General features: G+C 39.2%; 1 protein-coding gene across 3 annotated transcripts in view; it reads left to right on the top strand.

Moving 5' to 3' along the window:
* SLCO5A1 (solute carrier organic anion transporter family member 5A1) overlaps positions 1 to 16,285 on the top strand; it is a 166,659-nt gene extending 150,374 nt beyond the window's left edge. For 2 of the 3 annotated variants that reach the window (XM_054561725.2, XM_002819164.4), the window contains 4 exons: positions 6,277 to 6,436; positions 8,998 to 9,239; positions 11,915 to 11,979; positions 15,296 to 16,285. In XM_054561725.2, coding sequence (XP_054417700.2) covers positions 6,277 to 6,436; positions 8,998 to 9,239; positions 11,915 to 11,979; positions 15,296 to 15,753 — 925 coding nt within the window. In that variant the 3' untranslated portion in view covers positions 15,754 to 16,285. Of the gene's footprint in view, positions 1 to 6,276; positions 6,437 to 8,997; positions 9,240 to 11,914; positions 11,980 to 14,795; positions 14,875 to 15,295 lie in introns of all 3 variants that reach the window. The other variant, XM_054561726.2, reaches the window with a different exon arrangement.
* Positions 16,286 to 16,896: the final 611 nt, after the last annotated feature.

Raw genomic sequence — 16,896 nt, 5'->3', positions numbered from 1 at the left:
AGAAATTAAATAAATACAGTCTGTTAATTCAGACCTTTGCCACATGCACAACTCAGCTTCCTCTTCACCACACTTAATTTTACCATAGGACAACATGGTGTCTTTAGATAGTTGACCAGCCCTCCCAGTTGACTGGCATTTCTGGCCATGTCCTTCCTAAATCCTCCAATTGTATCATTCAAACCATTCATCTCCTTGCCTGTGTCTCATGGGTAGCTTAATCTACTTAAGAGTTTTTTCTCTATTGTTTAAATATTTTAGCACCATTCAAAATCATTTATTGTAGATATTACTAATTTTAACGGAAGTTTCTGAGAATTAGAGGGAAAAGAAGTTTGCTGAAAAGAGCATAGATATACATGTTTTTGGATTATCCCAGCTCCTTTTATTTATAGTCTTAGAGTTCATTTCTAGATGTAAATATATGAGTTCATCTTTTTTTTTGGCTCTATTTGGAGACACAAACAACATTTGTTTTACTTCGTTTTAGGAGTATCAGGGGGATAAAAAGTATAAGCAAATTTTCTTTCTGCCAAGTTTGAAATTTTGTAACCAAGAGCTAAACAAATCAACATGAAGTCTGCAAGGTATCATGTTTTAAGATATATACCCTTAAAACATGATAAGTTTTTATTTCAAAAATGCCTGTGAGTATCATTAAATTTAGGACGAAGTTTACCTTTCTATACCCTTATATTAACATATGTTGTGTTATATTATATTATGATTATATGTATGTTAAAATTATATATATGTTAAAATATGTTATATTAACATATTAACAATATAATGTAATGTTAGGAGGAGATAAAATAGAATTTAAAACTTTACATACAATCTTGGTAGCAATATGTTATTAATGTTAATCTATACGTACATTGAAAAAACACCAGAACAAAATATACTAAAAGCATTAAAAGTGGATATCTCTGGGTGTTAGCACTATGCATGAGTTTAATTTTTTTGTCTTTGTGTATTTTAAAAAATTTCTACAATAAGTATGTATTACTTTAATAATAAATAAGGATATTTTGAAAAGCCATATAAGTGACATATTATTTTATTTGAAATGATTTTGGACTTAAAGAGATAGTTTGTACACATTGTGGGTTATTACATGTAAGCTTCAAGTTATACCTGGTTTAAATTTGTTGTCTACAAAGCTGAAGGGAGCTTTAATGATAAAAATAACAATTAGATGCAGTAATCACAATTTCCTTGAATATAGTCCTCTTCTAAACCTATGCTAGCACATATGCTATCACATACTGCACTTTGTTGATTAATCTTACTCTCCTTTGTGTGGTCAGGAGGGGTATTTAATAGCCATAGATGAAAAGATTTGGCCCAAGGTCACATAGCTACTAAATGGCAGGCCTGAAACTAGATCTCCATCTAGTTCTTTTCCCACCATTCTCTGTAAGAGTAAATTTTAAAACTACTTTATCCTTTTTGAAAGGAAAAATGTCATGGTAACCTTTTGCACGCCTCACGTTTGTGATTGTGTTACTGCTATTCATTCATGCTTCTGTTAAGTGCGGAAAGATAGCACACCAATATCTTAGCGTGTGTTACGTCCCAGGCACAATGCTGGACACTGGCCATACATTCACCTGCCTAATCCCCCACAACAACCGTGTGATACTGACATTTTGATATCTGTTTTACAAATATAAAATCTGAAATTCACAGCACTTGTGAATTGTGGATATGAAATCGAACCCAGCTCTTTCCGACTCACACTTAGGAACACTGAAAGCAGAGTGCCAGAAAAACTGCATTAGAGCTTTCTCCAGGAAGAAGAAAGCAAAATAAGCCACCCAGAAGACCTGTGCTAGAGGAGTAAAACTAGGGACAGTTACACAAAGCTTCCCTGCCAGTGTTGGGGCTTACAGATGCACACTGTGGTGAAAGATAAAATTGGGTTTAAATCCATTTCTGACCCTTACTAGCTGTGTGACTTTGGCAGTGCCTATCCTCTCAAATCCTCAATTTCTTCGTCTGAAAGATGGAAGCATGGCAATAATAATGACGATTCTCATGGGGAATGAATGAGACAACTTATGTTGAGATCTCAGGGTGCAATACATGGAATAAAAATAGGGTTCTGCTGATGTTAGTTTTAAATGATAATGATGATGATGATGATGATGATAATATTTATAAACCTGAAGTTGCATAGCTCTGTATAGACAAGGAAGGGTTCTAATATGAAGCCAAAAATTTAAGTGGCATTGAAAAGAAACATTCTCATTGAAGTCTTCTTCAAGACTGAGATAAATTGATGAAGATTAAGAAATTATGAGAAAGATACTGTTCTAGTTTATTAGTATATTTTGCTAAAGAGGTTTTCTCTCTCTCTCTCTTTTTTTTTTTTTTTTTTTTGCTGTGTGAATCATGCTCTTTTAGTCCACGTGGCATGAGCATAGTATGTATGGATTTCTACTTGTCACATCTTTTAATAGAGAGGAACTCAAAAGGAGGCAGAAGTCCCTTAAAAAGGGGGACTTCTCTTTGATTTATAGAGACCAGTAGAAGTATGTAGTACAAGTATATTTAGATGGGGAAGTTCAAGTGTTCTTTAGGTCTTGGGGTAGGGTGATGGGACACAATTGCTGTGGTGTGAATGTGATTTTTGAGGGCCACTGTGTTCTTACATACTTAGCTATAATGACCCTATAGAAGAAAGTGTTTGAATTATGTTTAACAATCATCTGTCTTGCTGTTATATATTACTTTACATAAGCATCGATCCCTGAGTGATTGATTTAACAAAGATTGGACAACAAGGTTGTTGTTTTTACTTGTTTTCTCTTTTGCTGGTTTTCTCCCAGGGTTGGTTTTCTTGAGGCCTCAATGATTGTGGGGCTTGCCATGGTACCTCTTATAGTTTCCCATTCTTTAAAGTTAGCAAATTTGCCAGATAATCTCAGAGATCCCTCCATCTCTCTAGCTCTGTAATTCCATGATTTTTATAGTAAGATGAAATGTGTGACTCTCAGGCTTACATTGTGGACCACCCAGTTATAAAGTATTGCTATCGAGGCCCCGTGCCTCACTCAAAATTAACATTTACATTGATTCTTGAGTTAACATGATCCTCTTATTTGGAGGACTACCTTCAGTAAGAAGCCCTTGTGCATTTTATGTCTTGCCAGAAATGCTTTTTGTTTGTTGGGAAGGTGCTGTACAGTCCTTTTGCACAAGGATGAGGGCAGCCTTCAGTAAGTAGCCCTTGTGCATTTTGTGATCTCATGATGCTAATCTCACTTCAGGCTAATGAGAGATTGCTTAGTGTTACTCAGGTTTAAACATTTGTGCTATTATTAGAATCCAGTATGTTTTCTGGTGAGTGAATGACAATCAGACAGGACATCATTATTTTTAAAAATGATTTTCAGCGCAGTGTAAAGGATGAACCATGTCACCAGCTTTTTGTGTGTGTACCGTGATCACCTTCTCTCCTAATAACTTTTTCATGAATGCCCACTTCCTTTCATTGCTATTTATATTTGTTGCATGTATTGATTTTCTTAGAGCCTTTCATTTTGCAGCATTTATTTGTATCAGACACCATGATCTCATAAGAAAAGCAAACATACCCCAGGGTGACCTGGGACTGTGCTTGTTTCCTACACTCAGGAAAGCTTTTTGCCTCCTTGAACAGTGTGAAAGTTGTTTAGAACAGAGCGTCTCATCCTCAGCACTATTGACATTTAGGCCAGATAATTCCTTATTATGGGAGGTGGTGGGGGCCTTCCTGTGCGTTGTAGTTATGCAGGCAAAACCTCAAAATTGGGTCTCAGCTAGGGGGAGTTCTTGGCTTTGCACAGGAAAGAATTCAAGAGCAAGCTGGCAGTGAAAGAAAGCAAGTTTATTAGAGCAGCAGTGTACAGCAAAATGGCTCCTTCATAGAGCCCAGAGAAGCACTTGTGGATTGCTGGCTGGCTGTATTTATACCCACTCTTAATTATATACAAAATAAGGGGCAAGGTTATTCACAAACTTTCTGGAAAAGGGGCAGAGAGTTCGCAGAACCATATAAGGTAACTTTTGGGCCATTTGCCATGGCATCATTTATAAACTGCCATGGTGCTGGTGTGCGTGTCTTATGCAAATGTATTATAATTAGCATGTAATGAGCCATGAAGGCAACTAGAGGTCGCTTTGGTTGCCATCTTGGTTCTCCTGGTTTTGGCCAGTTTCTTTGCTACATCCTGTTTTGATCAGCAGGGTTGTGACCAGGGCTCAGAAAGCAGACCCCGCTGATCTTCTACCTCAGTAGGAACTGGTGGCCCATTAGATACCAGTAGCTCCCCCTCAGCTGTGAGAACCAAATTGTCTCCTGACGTTGCCAAAGGTCCCCTGGGGGGGCAAAATTGACTCAGTGGAGACTCACTAGTCTAGAATAATATTTTTTTTAGGTATATACAAACTTTAAGATGATATGACACTAGGAGTTTGTGAATGTAATGATTATTAGAGTCTTGTGATAATTTTTTTCTGTGGAGTGACATGAATGAAAAACAGAATTTATTTGCTTTTTGCATTGTTAGGAGGATTTCTTGATAAGACTTTAATATTGTTTTGAATTTGTTTCCCCCATTAAAATTTAAGGACTCATTATCAAAGTTGGAAAGAGGCCACAGGAGAAAAACCTTTGAACAAACTTTTGAACAAACACCAATTAACACGCATGGTTGGGATGGGCTATGCTACTGTGTAAGTAGTACTAGCATCGTCATTAGAGATAAGTCTTGGCAAGGCATGGTGGCTCACGCCTGTAATCCTAGTACTTTGGGAGGCCAAGGTGGGTGGATCAGGAGGTTAGGAGTTCCAGACCAGCTTGGCCAACATGGTAAAGCCCCGTCTCTACTAAAAATACAAAAATTAGCTGGGCGTGGTGTTGGGCGCCTGTAATCTCGGCTACTCGGGATCCTGAGGCAGGCGAATTGCTTGAACCCAGGACGCGGAAGGTGCAGTGAGCGGAGATCGCGCTACTGCACTCCAGCCTGGGCGACAGAGTGAGACTCCTTTTCAAAAAAAAAAAAAGATAAGTCTTGGTGGCGAGGGAGGGAGTTGAGGGGCGAGAAATTACCTATTGAGTACAACGTACATTAGTCAGGTGATGGGTTCACTAAAAGCCCAAGCTTCACTACTACACAATATATCCACATGACAAAATTGTACTTTTACCCCCTCTAAATCTATTTAAAAAAAGATAAGACCTGGTACATAACAGACATTCCAAAATATTTGTTAAATGGGTAGATAATGGACAAATGGTTGATTGGATGAAGGATCTGCTGTTGCTAACTCATATAGTCTTGGGAACAACATTTTATCAGTGATACACAAAACTGGTGGTCACAAAAGCAAAAGCCGTCATGGGGTACGAGCAGTACAGAGCCCCTTTCCTTCTCCTGTGGATCCCCCAGGTGCTCCTCTGCTCTTCCACCGCTGTTTGTTTACACTCCTCTCCCCAGGCCTATATCCTTACCTGCCTTTCCTTCCCTGTATATTTGTTGCCTGAATTTATTTTCTTCAAGCTTTTCATATGGTATCATTTCTTTGTATCAGACACCATGATCTCAAGAAAAGAAACCCACAATATTTGATTGTGGATCCACACCTGGGCAATCCTGAGTGAAGAACTGCTTAATCTTTATTCTCTGGTTGTTTAAATCAAACTAGCAATGTGATTCCTAATCATCTTTGAAAATACTTCATTTTGATTGTCTAGAGCCCCATGCTTTTCTTTGATAATTTATTCTAGAATACAAGTTTTTGGTCAAAGGAACGTATATTAATAACTGGGATAGGTGGATTTTAACTGTGATCATGTGCTCACAGTGATGTTATTGATTCAATACTAAAAAGTATTTCCTCCATTTTATAAAGAAATTGACGTACAGATTTGTTAAGATGTAGAGCCTGGTGCCTACAGTAAGTGAGTAGTTATATTAGGGTTAGAATTGCAGAGCCCAGATGTTGAGACCAGGTTCATAGCACCAAGAGGGAGGGTGAAATGGATGTGGGGCAGTAATTTGATAAAAAGCATTGAATCTGTAGTACCAGAAAGTTGAAACATTTTTCTTTATGTTTTGTTTTTAAGTCACAAAAATAATTGTTGAGGATGACTACTTCGGGTATCATGGCTTTGATTCAATGGAAAGAATATTTTCTCTAAAATGGACAAATTATTAATTTCAAGACCTTTCCTATGAGTTTTATTTTGGTAAGTGTTGCTCATGATCTGCTTCTCTTCTCTCTTAGACCTTCTCTCACCATGCCCCATAGGAATCTGACAGGAAGCTGCAACGTTAATTGTGGTTGTAAAATACACGAGTATGAGCCAGTCTGTGGATCAGATGGAATTACATACTTTAACCCTTGTCTGGCTGGCTGTGTTAATAGTGGTAATCTTAGCACTGGGGTGAGTATATTTCACAAGTTCCTCTTCTGTTAGTCCAACATCCTGTGACAAGGATGTGATGAAATTCATATGCAGCTACAATGACTTCATTCTTTCTTTTCAAGAAGCTCCAAGTAACCTACAAAATACCTCTGATGAAAACCTAGAGGAAAGAAAATTATGCATTGCTATTATTTTTTTTTTTTCCAGGGATGACTGGAACATTTGGGTGCAGGGATTTGGTTCCATATCAGCCTTCTCCTACTTTATATTCTGTGCCAACTCGGTGAAACTTGATAAGGTTGAGCTCTAGGCCTGCCATTTGTTTCTCTGACAGGGCCCTTGTGATGGATTTGAAGGTCAAGATGACCACATTTGGTGCTGATAAAAGAGTATAGGAGAGCACCTCCCCTGACTGGAATCTGTGAAGATGGGTGATGGCCATTTTTCAGAGACTATCAGTTCAGTTCAGGCTTAAAAAAAAACTTTCAAAGTAAAGATATTTCTGACAGTTCAAGAATAGGCTATTTTGAGAATTCCCTTTCCTGTAGATTATAAATGGGCTGTAATACTATGGGAGAAGGTTTTCATATTCTACTGTTTCTTTTTTTTGAGACGGAGTTTTGCTCTTGTTGCCCAGGCTGGAGTGCAATGGCATGATCTTGGCTCACCTCAACCTCCGCCTCCCAGGTTCAAGTGATTCTCCTGCCTCAGCCTCCCTAGTAGTTGGGATTATAGGCATGTGCCACCACGCCTGGCTAATTTTGTATTTTTAGTAGAGACGGGGTTTCTCCATGTTGGTCAGGCTGGTTTCGAATTCCCGACCTCAGGTGATCTGCCCGCCTTGGCCTCCCAAAGTGCTGGGATTACAGGCGTGAGCCACTGTGCCCGGCCTCTACACAGTTTCTTATTGAGCCCATTTTGATTCCTTGTGAAGAACAGATTGTATGAAGTTGCTTTCACTAAAAGGTTAAAATGCATGTGCTTGTTCTGTGCAGGTGATAAGGGATTATACCATCCACTGAATGTTTTGGGGATATTGTTTTTGATGTCTGAGTTTTAAACTGCAATGATAAATTGAGAATTCCTGTTGTTTGTTCCCCATTGTATAATTGGTGAACTCCACTGTGTCGCCATGTTGAAAGGGTTACATCTGTTCTCTTGGTGGCTAAGTCCTTCCTTGAGAGTGAGTGTTCATCCTTTAAAATATGCCAACAGTCTTTTGAGCATGATAGCCAAACAGTGCCCCATCTTCATATTTTTTCTTATGACTGCTTCAAGTATTCAAAGGTTGCAATGAAGGCCAGCTGATGTCCATTTAGTCTGACTCTGTCAGAGCCCAGGAGCAGTACTGGGTGGGGGCTGTAGTAGCCAAGTTACATCCATGGAGCTGGTTGCTCTTCTATAGGGTGTAGGGCACCAGCTAACTAAAGGGACTAAAAGGATGTTTAAAAATGGAAGCACCAGAATGTACATTAACTTAGACACCCTGGAAAGCAGTTTGGAGATTTGTCAAAGAACTTAGAATGACCACTCAACCCAGCAATCTCATTCCTGGGTATGTATCCAAAAGAAAACAAATTGTTCTACCAGAAAGACACATGCACTTGTATGTTCATCGCAGCACTGTTCACAGTAGTAAAGACATGGAGCTAGGTGCTCATCAGTGATGAATTCGATAAAGAAAATGTGATAATATACACCATGGAGTACTACACAGCCATAAAAAAGAATAAAATCACGACCTTGGCAGCAACATGGATGCAGCTGGAGGCCATTATCCTAAGCGAATTAATGCAGGAACAGAAAACCAGATAACCACATGTTCTCACTTATAAGTGGGAGCTAAACATTGGGTACTCATGGACACAAAAATGGAAACAATAGACACTGGAGACTACTAGAGGGGGGAGGTGGGGAGGGAGGTGTGAAAAACTACCTGTTGGGAACTATGCTTATGACTTGGGTGATGGGATCATCTGTACACCAAACCTCAGCATCACACAATAGACTCATGTAACAAACCTGCACATGTACTCCCTGCATCTAAAATAAAAGTTGAAAAAGAAAAGAAAATGGAACACCAATGAGATGTTCACTATTATTGGTGCTAAAGTCATCACGGTTGCATTATAAATTCTCTGCATTTAGTAGATGTTTACTTTAGGGCCCACTGTGTGCCCAGCGTTGTGCTGGGTGCTCTGTGAGCACAAAGAAAAATAAGGTTTGGTTCTGTTTTTTGAGGGGCTTCTCTAATTGGAGAGCCCAAGAGTTAACAGCAATGGAGGCAGAATATAATGATGACAAAAATGAGCCTGCGGAATGTGAATGGTATTGAATGTTGAAAGCTTCTTAGAAAAGTTTAGGTTTAAACAACTTTGACCAGCAGACTTTGATTCTGTTAGATACACACTTGAGATCCTTACTGTTACCAATGAGGAAGGTACTTTCAATGAAATATTTTGTGTTTGAAAAAATATTCGAGCTATTTTAGAGTACTTTTACTTAACTTTGTCTTAATATTCTTATGCCACAGTTAGCTTTTGAGGGGCACACAACTCATCTTTATTTTGCTCATTTAGATACGGAATTATACAGAATGCACCTGTGTCCAAAGTCGACAAGTGATCACTTCGCCCACCGTGGGACAGCGCAGTCAGCTCCGTGTGGTTATTGTCAAGACTTATCTCAATGAGAACGGCTATGCTGTGTCTGGGAAATGTAAACGGACCTGCAATACCCTTATCCCATTCTTAGTTTTTCTCTTCATAGTCACCTTCATCACAGCATGTGCCCAACCATCAGCTATCATAGTAACACTCAGGTGAGAACAGCATTCAACTTCTGGGGTGGGTTCTGTACTTATAATTTCCAGAGCACATAATCCAGGACAAAGGGCTTATGTGGTAAATCAGAGAGCAAAGCAAAATTAGCATGTGCAGGAGGGTGCTCAGATATTTGCCTGGTGAACTTAGGAGGGATTTTTCCCTGTTGGGAAGGGAAAGGAAGGTTGTAACATTTCATACTTTGGAAAGTTCTTCATTCAGTTGGATTATATTCTTACTGTATAATGAAACGTCTTTTGATGTTTTTGATTCCTGAAGTCTCTGCCCTACGAGGTTCAACTTCAGGAGTTGAAAGTCATCATCACTCTGTCAGCTATGAGAAGCTGGACCCCAGAGGAGGGCAGGAAGTAATTTGAGAACGTTGCTAAGTCGTGCATACAGCAAAGGCTATTATCTTCAACCTTATAGATAGTTACTACCTTCAGGATCAGTGGTGATTTATGCTGGGCCTGCAATTTGAAATGCTGAGATCATTAATTTTACTATCATATAAAATTTCGGAGTTGAGTCAAGAAAAGGGCATATTGGGGAATGTGATTTCTCTCTCTTTTTTTTTTTTTTCAGTTTTTCAGGCTGTGCTTTCTTTGCCATACCTTGTTTGGATTTTTTGTTTATAAGAGGACATGGAAGCTACTTTTGTCCTATTAAAAATGTTGGCACTGGTGTTCCTGGACCAAAATGAGGGTTGGACTGCTATTTTTTGCACTGCAATAACAAGATACAGATGAACAGGGGAGGAAGAGAGTTTTTATTTCTGTAACCAGTTACAGGGAGAAGGCCTGGAAATAACAGACCAACTCAAAATTACAAAGTTTATTAGAGCTTATATACATTCTAAGCTATCTGTCTACATGTAAGTGTGCATTCATCTAAAGACATAAGTGATTAATTTCTTTTAATTTATAACTAAGGTCTGAATCTTGAAGACCTTGTTCTGGAGCCTCAGTAAGTTTACTTAATCTAAATGGGCCCAGGTGCTGGGGTGATTACCCTTATCTTGTCTCCTGCTAAATCATGGAGGTTTGGGGAGTTCCTTCAGACCCCCAATAAACTTGTTTATGGAGGCCTAGGGAGCTTTTTTCAGACCCCCAATAAAACTTGTTGAATCCTAAATGGATCCTGTTAAGAATTTGTTCATTATTTTGTCGTGCTTTAAGGCCCAGGAAAGACCTGGACAAAACTCTTGGTGGACTTTTGTTACATTCCAGCATTTGTATAAGGGCACTGGCTTTTAATGTTTAACTTTAAACACTCAGTCTATACTGAAACAGTTGTTATGGAGGCCTGCCACACTGATACATTCACATCGGTGTGTTGATATTTGCAGTAAGGACTGCAGTGGACAAAGGAACTGGGCAGCGTGGTGAAGCCAGAAGAGCACACCCATGGGTCTGGGCAGCTTCAGGGGGATTAGGGGGTGCAGTGCAGGGAAGGAGTGAAGAAAGGGAGTCAGTTCTTACTCTTCTTCCAGGCTCCTCAGATGTCACAATGCTGGGCACCTTGCAGGAAGCACCTGCTGAGATGTCATTGCTTAGCAAGGGCAGTGGGCTGCACCAGATGTGTTCTGGCTTCCTTCCCACTTGGTGCTGAATCAGGCATTTCCCAGCAAAGCTGTTCCTTGACAGCCAGAGAGTAGCGCATGAAAGGCCCACTGGTTTGTTTACTCAATTCTTCCAGCAGCAGATATTTATGGAATAACAACCTGTGTGCAGCACTTTGCAAATTGCTATGAGAAATAAAGAAATTGGGGAAAAGGTGACAAGGGCACTGGTCTTGGGAAAGTTCCCATTATATACTATACTCTCATGGGTATGCGATGGAGAGGTTAAGGTACTGCAGCATTAAAAAGACATATGAATCGTTCATAAATTTACTCAAATAATCTTATTCTTTGCACTTTAATTCCTCAAGAGATGTTAAATAACCCATAGGCTACTTTTTCTTTTAGTGTTCATACATGGCAAATCTCCAGTTGGCTTCTAACCTAAAATTTCAGAAAAGGAGCCCTTTAATGTTTGCTAATTACAAAACCAGTAGACTCCAATCTTCCTGTCACATGGGAATAACTTGGAGTATAAGTTTTTAAAAAAGAAAAAAAGACGTGGTTGGAGGGCTTATGCTTCCTCTGATGTTTGACTTGTTTCCTACACATTTTTTTAATATACTTTTATTCTTTACTCTTCTTTCTTCCTGTTTTGGAAGAATTATTGGAGTAATTTTCAGTGTACACATCTACCACTCTGGAAGATGCAGGCACACAGGCAAAACAAAAACAAAAACAAAAACAAAAACAAAAACCAACCACGCAGTATTTAGGATGAAATTCTATAATTTAAAAAAATGGATCTGATTTTGGAAGCTCAGTTAGAGGCATTTCAGCTTCTTCAGCCAAAAGCCTTTAACCCTCTACCAGTATTTATGTAGAAACAATTAGAGTTAGTCAGAGTTTCTTTGATGTCTACATTGGGAAGACCTTTATTCAGGGATTTAGCCATCAGCAATCTTGTGTGGCTATTGTTAGTAAAAAATAGTGAATTAAATATTTTGGCATGGCATCTTTAGTCCCTGGCTCTGCACAAAGCCGACTTGATTTGACATTCATTTTCTTGGGGCTACTATTTAAAAAACATTTCCTTCTTTCCCTTCACTGTAGGTCCGTAGAAGATGAGGAGAGACCTTTTGCGCTGGGAATGCAGTTTGTTTTGTTGCGAACACTTGGTACGTCCCTGAATTTCCAAGTGTGCCTCTTAGTTCCTCTTTGCAGATGGCAGATTTTCACTGTTCTTTAAAAATGGCAAGTCATGATCATTTATTACCATGAGTAAGATTTTACAGGTTAGTGGTGAGGGTACAACTTCCTTGTTTTCTGATTTGAACTAGAAGCTGACAGGTTCTGTTGTTTGATGAAACAAAACAAAATCAACGTTAGGTTAGTTTCTTTTTCATTATGAACATAAACTTGGACAAAATTCCCCAGAGTTTTGCACAGTAAGAAATAGGAAATCAAGCAATTTGTCAAGGATTTGTAATCCTAGCATTTTGACCCCTTTATGCCGTTTTTCCTATGAAAGCAGTAGAAATTGGTCTTTATTTGTGAAGTTTTCAGTTCCTTACTTCTTTATAGTAATTTTACTGGACTAAACAAAGAGTATACCTATCAAGTTTTCTGAGAAAAAGAAAAAACTTTAGAAAGGAAAAGAAAGGTCCCCAAAGTGACATACATGGACTGCCTTATAAGTATTTACTTATCAACAAGAGAAGCTCAGTAGTGCTGTGTCCATGTGATAAACCACAGAGTACATTTGTGCAGGTGGAACATGGGTCTTATTTTTACAAACACCACATCACTCTGTGAGTTCTTGAGACAATGGGAAATAAGCATGTAAAATACAATGTTCCTTTGATCAATTTCAATGTATTTTTAATTGACGTCTTTGTTGTCAAGCTTATTTTTCCTTTTATAATTTCTTTTTCTTAAGTGGCAGTCTGTCATTTTCTTCAGCTGTTATTTTCTCCTCAGTAATCAGTGTCATTGTCTACAAGACAAAAAAATTGTTTTTTGATTCAAATTTCTTATTTCAGTTTTGAAGAGGTAATGTTTAAAAAGGGCATCTTCTGACCCCCTGAAGCATTAATCCCCTGACATTCTCCATTTGTCATATGTTGTGGTTGATGGCCCAGTCCAAGAATAAGCATTTTCAATAAGCCCCAGGAGGAAAATGCTTCTAGTTCCATTTAATGAGTGGCTTGTTTTTTTGGGTACTAATAAAACTTTGAGGCTATCATTTTTAAAAAAGCATGCTGTTTAAAGGAAATTCTGACACACTTAGATATAGTGAAAAAGTCTGCCTTAGGCTGGGTGCGGTGGCTCATGCTTTAATCCCTGCACTTTGGGAGGCCGAGGCAAGTGGATCACCTGAGGTCAGGAGTTCGAGACCAGCCTGGCCAACATGATGAAACCCCATCTCTACTAAAAATACAAAGAAATTAGCTGGGTGTGGTGGTGCCTGCCTGTAATCCCAACTACTCAGGAGGCTGAGGCAGGGGAATTGCTTGAACCTGGGAGGCGGAGGTTGCAGTGAGCCGAGATGGAGCCACTGTACTCCAGCCTGGGCAACAAGAGCAAAACTCTGTCTGAAAAAAAAAAAAAAGTCTGTCTTATAGATCTTGTTAAAAGTTAAACAGTATTATTTAGAAATAAGGTTTAGAAATAAGGAGATTTGTTAACCAAAGGGGTAATTGAATAAGAAAAGAAATATATATGTATATACATATGTTTTTTTTTTTTGGAGACTGAGTCTTGCTCTGTTGCCCAGGCTGGAGGTCAGTGGCACAATCTCAGTTCTCTGCAGCCTCTGCCTCTAGGGTTCAAGTGTTTTTCCTGCCTCAGCCTCCCAAGTAAGTGGGATTACAGGCACTTGCCACCATGCCTGGCTAATTTTTGCATTTTTTTTTTTTTTTTTAGTAGAGATGGGGTTTCACCATGTTGGCCAGGCTGGTCTTGAGCTCTTGACCTCAGGTGGTCCACCCGCTTTGGCCTCCCAAAGTTCTGGGATTACAGATGTAAGCCACAATGCCCGGCCAGAAAAAGATAATTTCTTCTTTTTGCTTTGCCCCTCTCTGATGCCGTGGAGTTGGGGTCATTTGGTATGATTTGGAGGTAAAGGTGAGTCAACAGATGTATGCCACAGCATCAAGAGTAAGTGGAGGGAGAACATTTCAGACATTTATTATTTAATTCAACTTTATTTTAACTTCTATGCATTGTGAAAAAGTCTAGTTGGGCCAATAAGCCAATTTTCATTTCCCCCAAATTCCAAAGCAGAAAAAGAGTTTTAAAAACTTTAATAATATTAAAATTAAACCAATAGACTTTATTTTAAATAAAAACAACTTATTGAAAACGTATCACTCACAGCTTCCCGGGTTATCAGCCCGCCCATCCTCATCACTCACAGCTTCCTGGGTTATCAGCCCGCCTATCCTCTCTGCCTTCCTTTCTCTCTCCCTAGCTCCCTTCCTCCTTTCTTTCTTTTATTCCTTCCTCCCTCCTCCCTCCCATTGCTATCTTCTGTACATTTTTATTGAGGTCTTTGGGATGCAAAGAATAAAAGGCATGGCCCCTGCCTTGAAGAAGCTTATGGAGTGACAAATTTGTAAACATTTAAAATACTATGTGATAGTTAATAAAATGGAGGTAGATCCAAAATGCAGTGAGAATATGATGGCATCTGAGTAAGTCAGGAATTTAAAGGGGGCATAGATATTTGCAACGTGAATGAGTTGGGGGAACATTTTGGTAAAGGGAGTAGCATGTGATACAGGAGTCTATGTACTAGGTAGACTTTTTTTCTCATTGGATTAAGGAAATGTCTATGTCATAGCCCAGACAACGAAGCTACTATTCATCTCAGATGTTTCATAAACTTCAAAGATGAAATTTATGCCATAATAAAGTTCCTTTATATATATAATTTCTTAGATTTATAAGTGCTTTTACAAAGTTGCCATTTTATGTGGTTTCTGACTCATAGGAGATGCTGCTTTTCTTGTACTCTTCCTGCATCTGAGGACTAAAGCCCAACCCACAAGAACTAAGTGTATTGAATTTTGGTGGGTAATAAAGCGTTCTAGTATAGCCTGTTGAATACTTAATGACAAAATCCAATTTTTAAGATTAAAAGGATTCTCTAATTGTATTTTTAGCAATACCCCTTTTTTCAGCTTTATTGAGATATACTTGACAAATAAAATTGTATATATTTAAATGGCACAACATGTTGATTTGATCCTAAAAATCAACAGCGCATTCTGGGTGGCAAACTCGACTTTAAGTGTTTATCATATAGTGAATGCTTTTATGATGAATATATTGTGATAAAATATGATGTGTCTTAAAAAAAATCTGGTAACACAAGAAAATCCCTCCCCTCAACCGATTTTAGAGCACACAAGTACCTTGCTAATTTACAAATCTGTTCTCCCTTGTAAGATGTGCTAAGTCTTCGTATTTCCTTCTTCTCCACCCCTCTAGCATACATTCCTACTCCAATCTACTTTGGAGCAGTCATCGACACCACCTGCATGCTCTGGCAACAGGAATGTGGTGTGCAGGGTTCTTGCTGGGAGTACAACGTGACGTCGTTTCGTTTTGTGTATTTCGGTTTGGCTGCCGGCCTCAAATTCGTTGGGTTTATTTTTATTTTTCTGGCCTGGTACTCCATAAAATACAAGGAGGATGGACTGCAGAGGCGGAGGTGGAGAGAATTCCCCCTGAGCACCGTGAGTGAGAGAGTGGGACACCCCGACAATGCCCGGACTAGATCTTGCCCAGCTTTCAGCACCCAGGGAGAATTCCACGAAGAGACTGGTCTGCAAAAAGGGATCCAGTGCGCAGCACAGACCTACCCGGGGCCCTTCCCAGAAGCAATAAGTTCCTCTGCGGACCCGGGGCTGGAAGAGAGCCCCGCTGCCTTGGAGCCGCCCTCCTGAAGCTTGAAAATGGAAGAATTTAGTTTTGTTGGTTGAGTTGAAAATGGCGACTTGAGAAACAACTGTGCCTTCTTTTCTTTCTTTTTTTTAACCTCTACAGACACAATCCTCAAACCAACAAAACTCAGTATACACAGCCGCTATTCATTGAGGGCTGGATACCTCAACAAGACTGAAAGCCTTTCCCCGCTTCTCTCCATGAAGGAGAGGTTCAGCTAGATTTGTTCCCATTTCCGTTGTGTTAATTCAAAGCTCATGCTCCCCTACGGTATAGGCTGAGGTACACGGTTAGCAAAATCATGGGAAGGGGAATGGCGGTGCATATCATTAACTAACACTCCAAACAAAGGTGAGCTTGCCCAGGACTTGGCATTTCCAAATCAAAGTTTTTAGATGTGAACACCTACTGTGAGTTCTGCTACAAAGCACAAATGAATTTGTCTCAACTATGCAATTTGATTGGAAAAATGTATGTGCAGCATGTTACGTTTACTTTCACGGAATAAAGCAGATATGTTTCTGAAAAGAGGAAGCTGAACTTTCCATCCAGTACTGTTGATAGCATTTTAAGCCATAGCAGTTATAAATCAGGTAGAATTTTTCAAATGCTTCAGAGGAACCATAGGCATAGTGTGATAGAAGGAACAGCTACTTCAGGTCATAGGACACATTCTCTTTCAGTCTGCCTGCCCCATCCTAAGATAAAGAGGCTGCTGAATCATAAATCTGGTAGCTTAAATATGTACTCCAGTATTCTTTCGTAAGGAGCATTAAAACTAGTGTGCTAAACAATATGGCTAGAAACTGTAATTTGAAATGCATAATAAGGAAAGAAAATGACGGCTTTCTCATCCAAGAAAATTGTTGCGGAAATTTTCTTTAGCTCTACGGGCCCACAAAGTCACTGGGAAAAGTCCCACCTGAGTATTTTAGTTACATCTTGAAAGCACTGGCAAATCTGTGTGGTTTTCTTTTTTTCTGGACAGAAAATTGCTGTGGTTGCTCCTGAAAATGCATACTTATATCAGGAAATCTGTGCCTGGGATATGAAAATCACTTAGAATACAGGAGGAGGGAGATCTGTGTTCTGGAATAGAATATGATCTTAAGTAATTGTTGAAAATTATGTAAAATAAACCAGTC

The sequence above is a fragment of the Pongo abelii genome, chromosome 7 (assembly GCF_028885655.2).
Source record: "Pongo abelii isolate AG06213 chromosome 7, NHGRI_mPonAbe1-v2.0_pri, whole genome shotgun sequence".
NCBI classification, from domain to species: Eukaryota; Metazoa; Chordata; class Mammalia; order Primates; family Hominidae; genus Pongo; species Pongo abelii.
The sequence above is the reverse complement of the archived record's forward strand: the minus strand, read 5'-3'. Positions and strand labels throughout refer to the sequence as shown.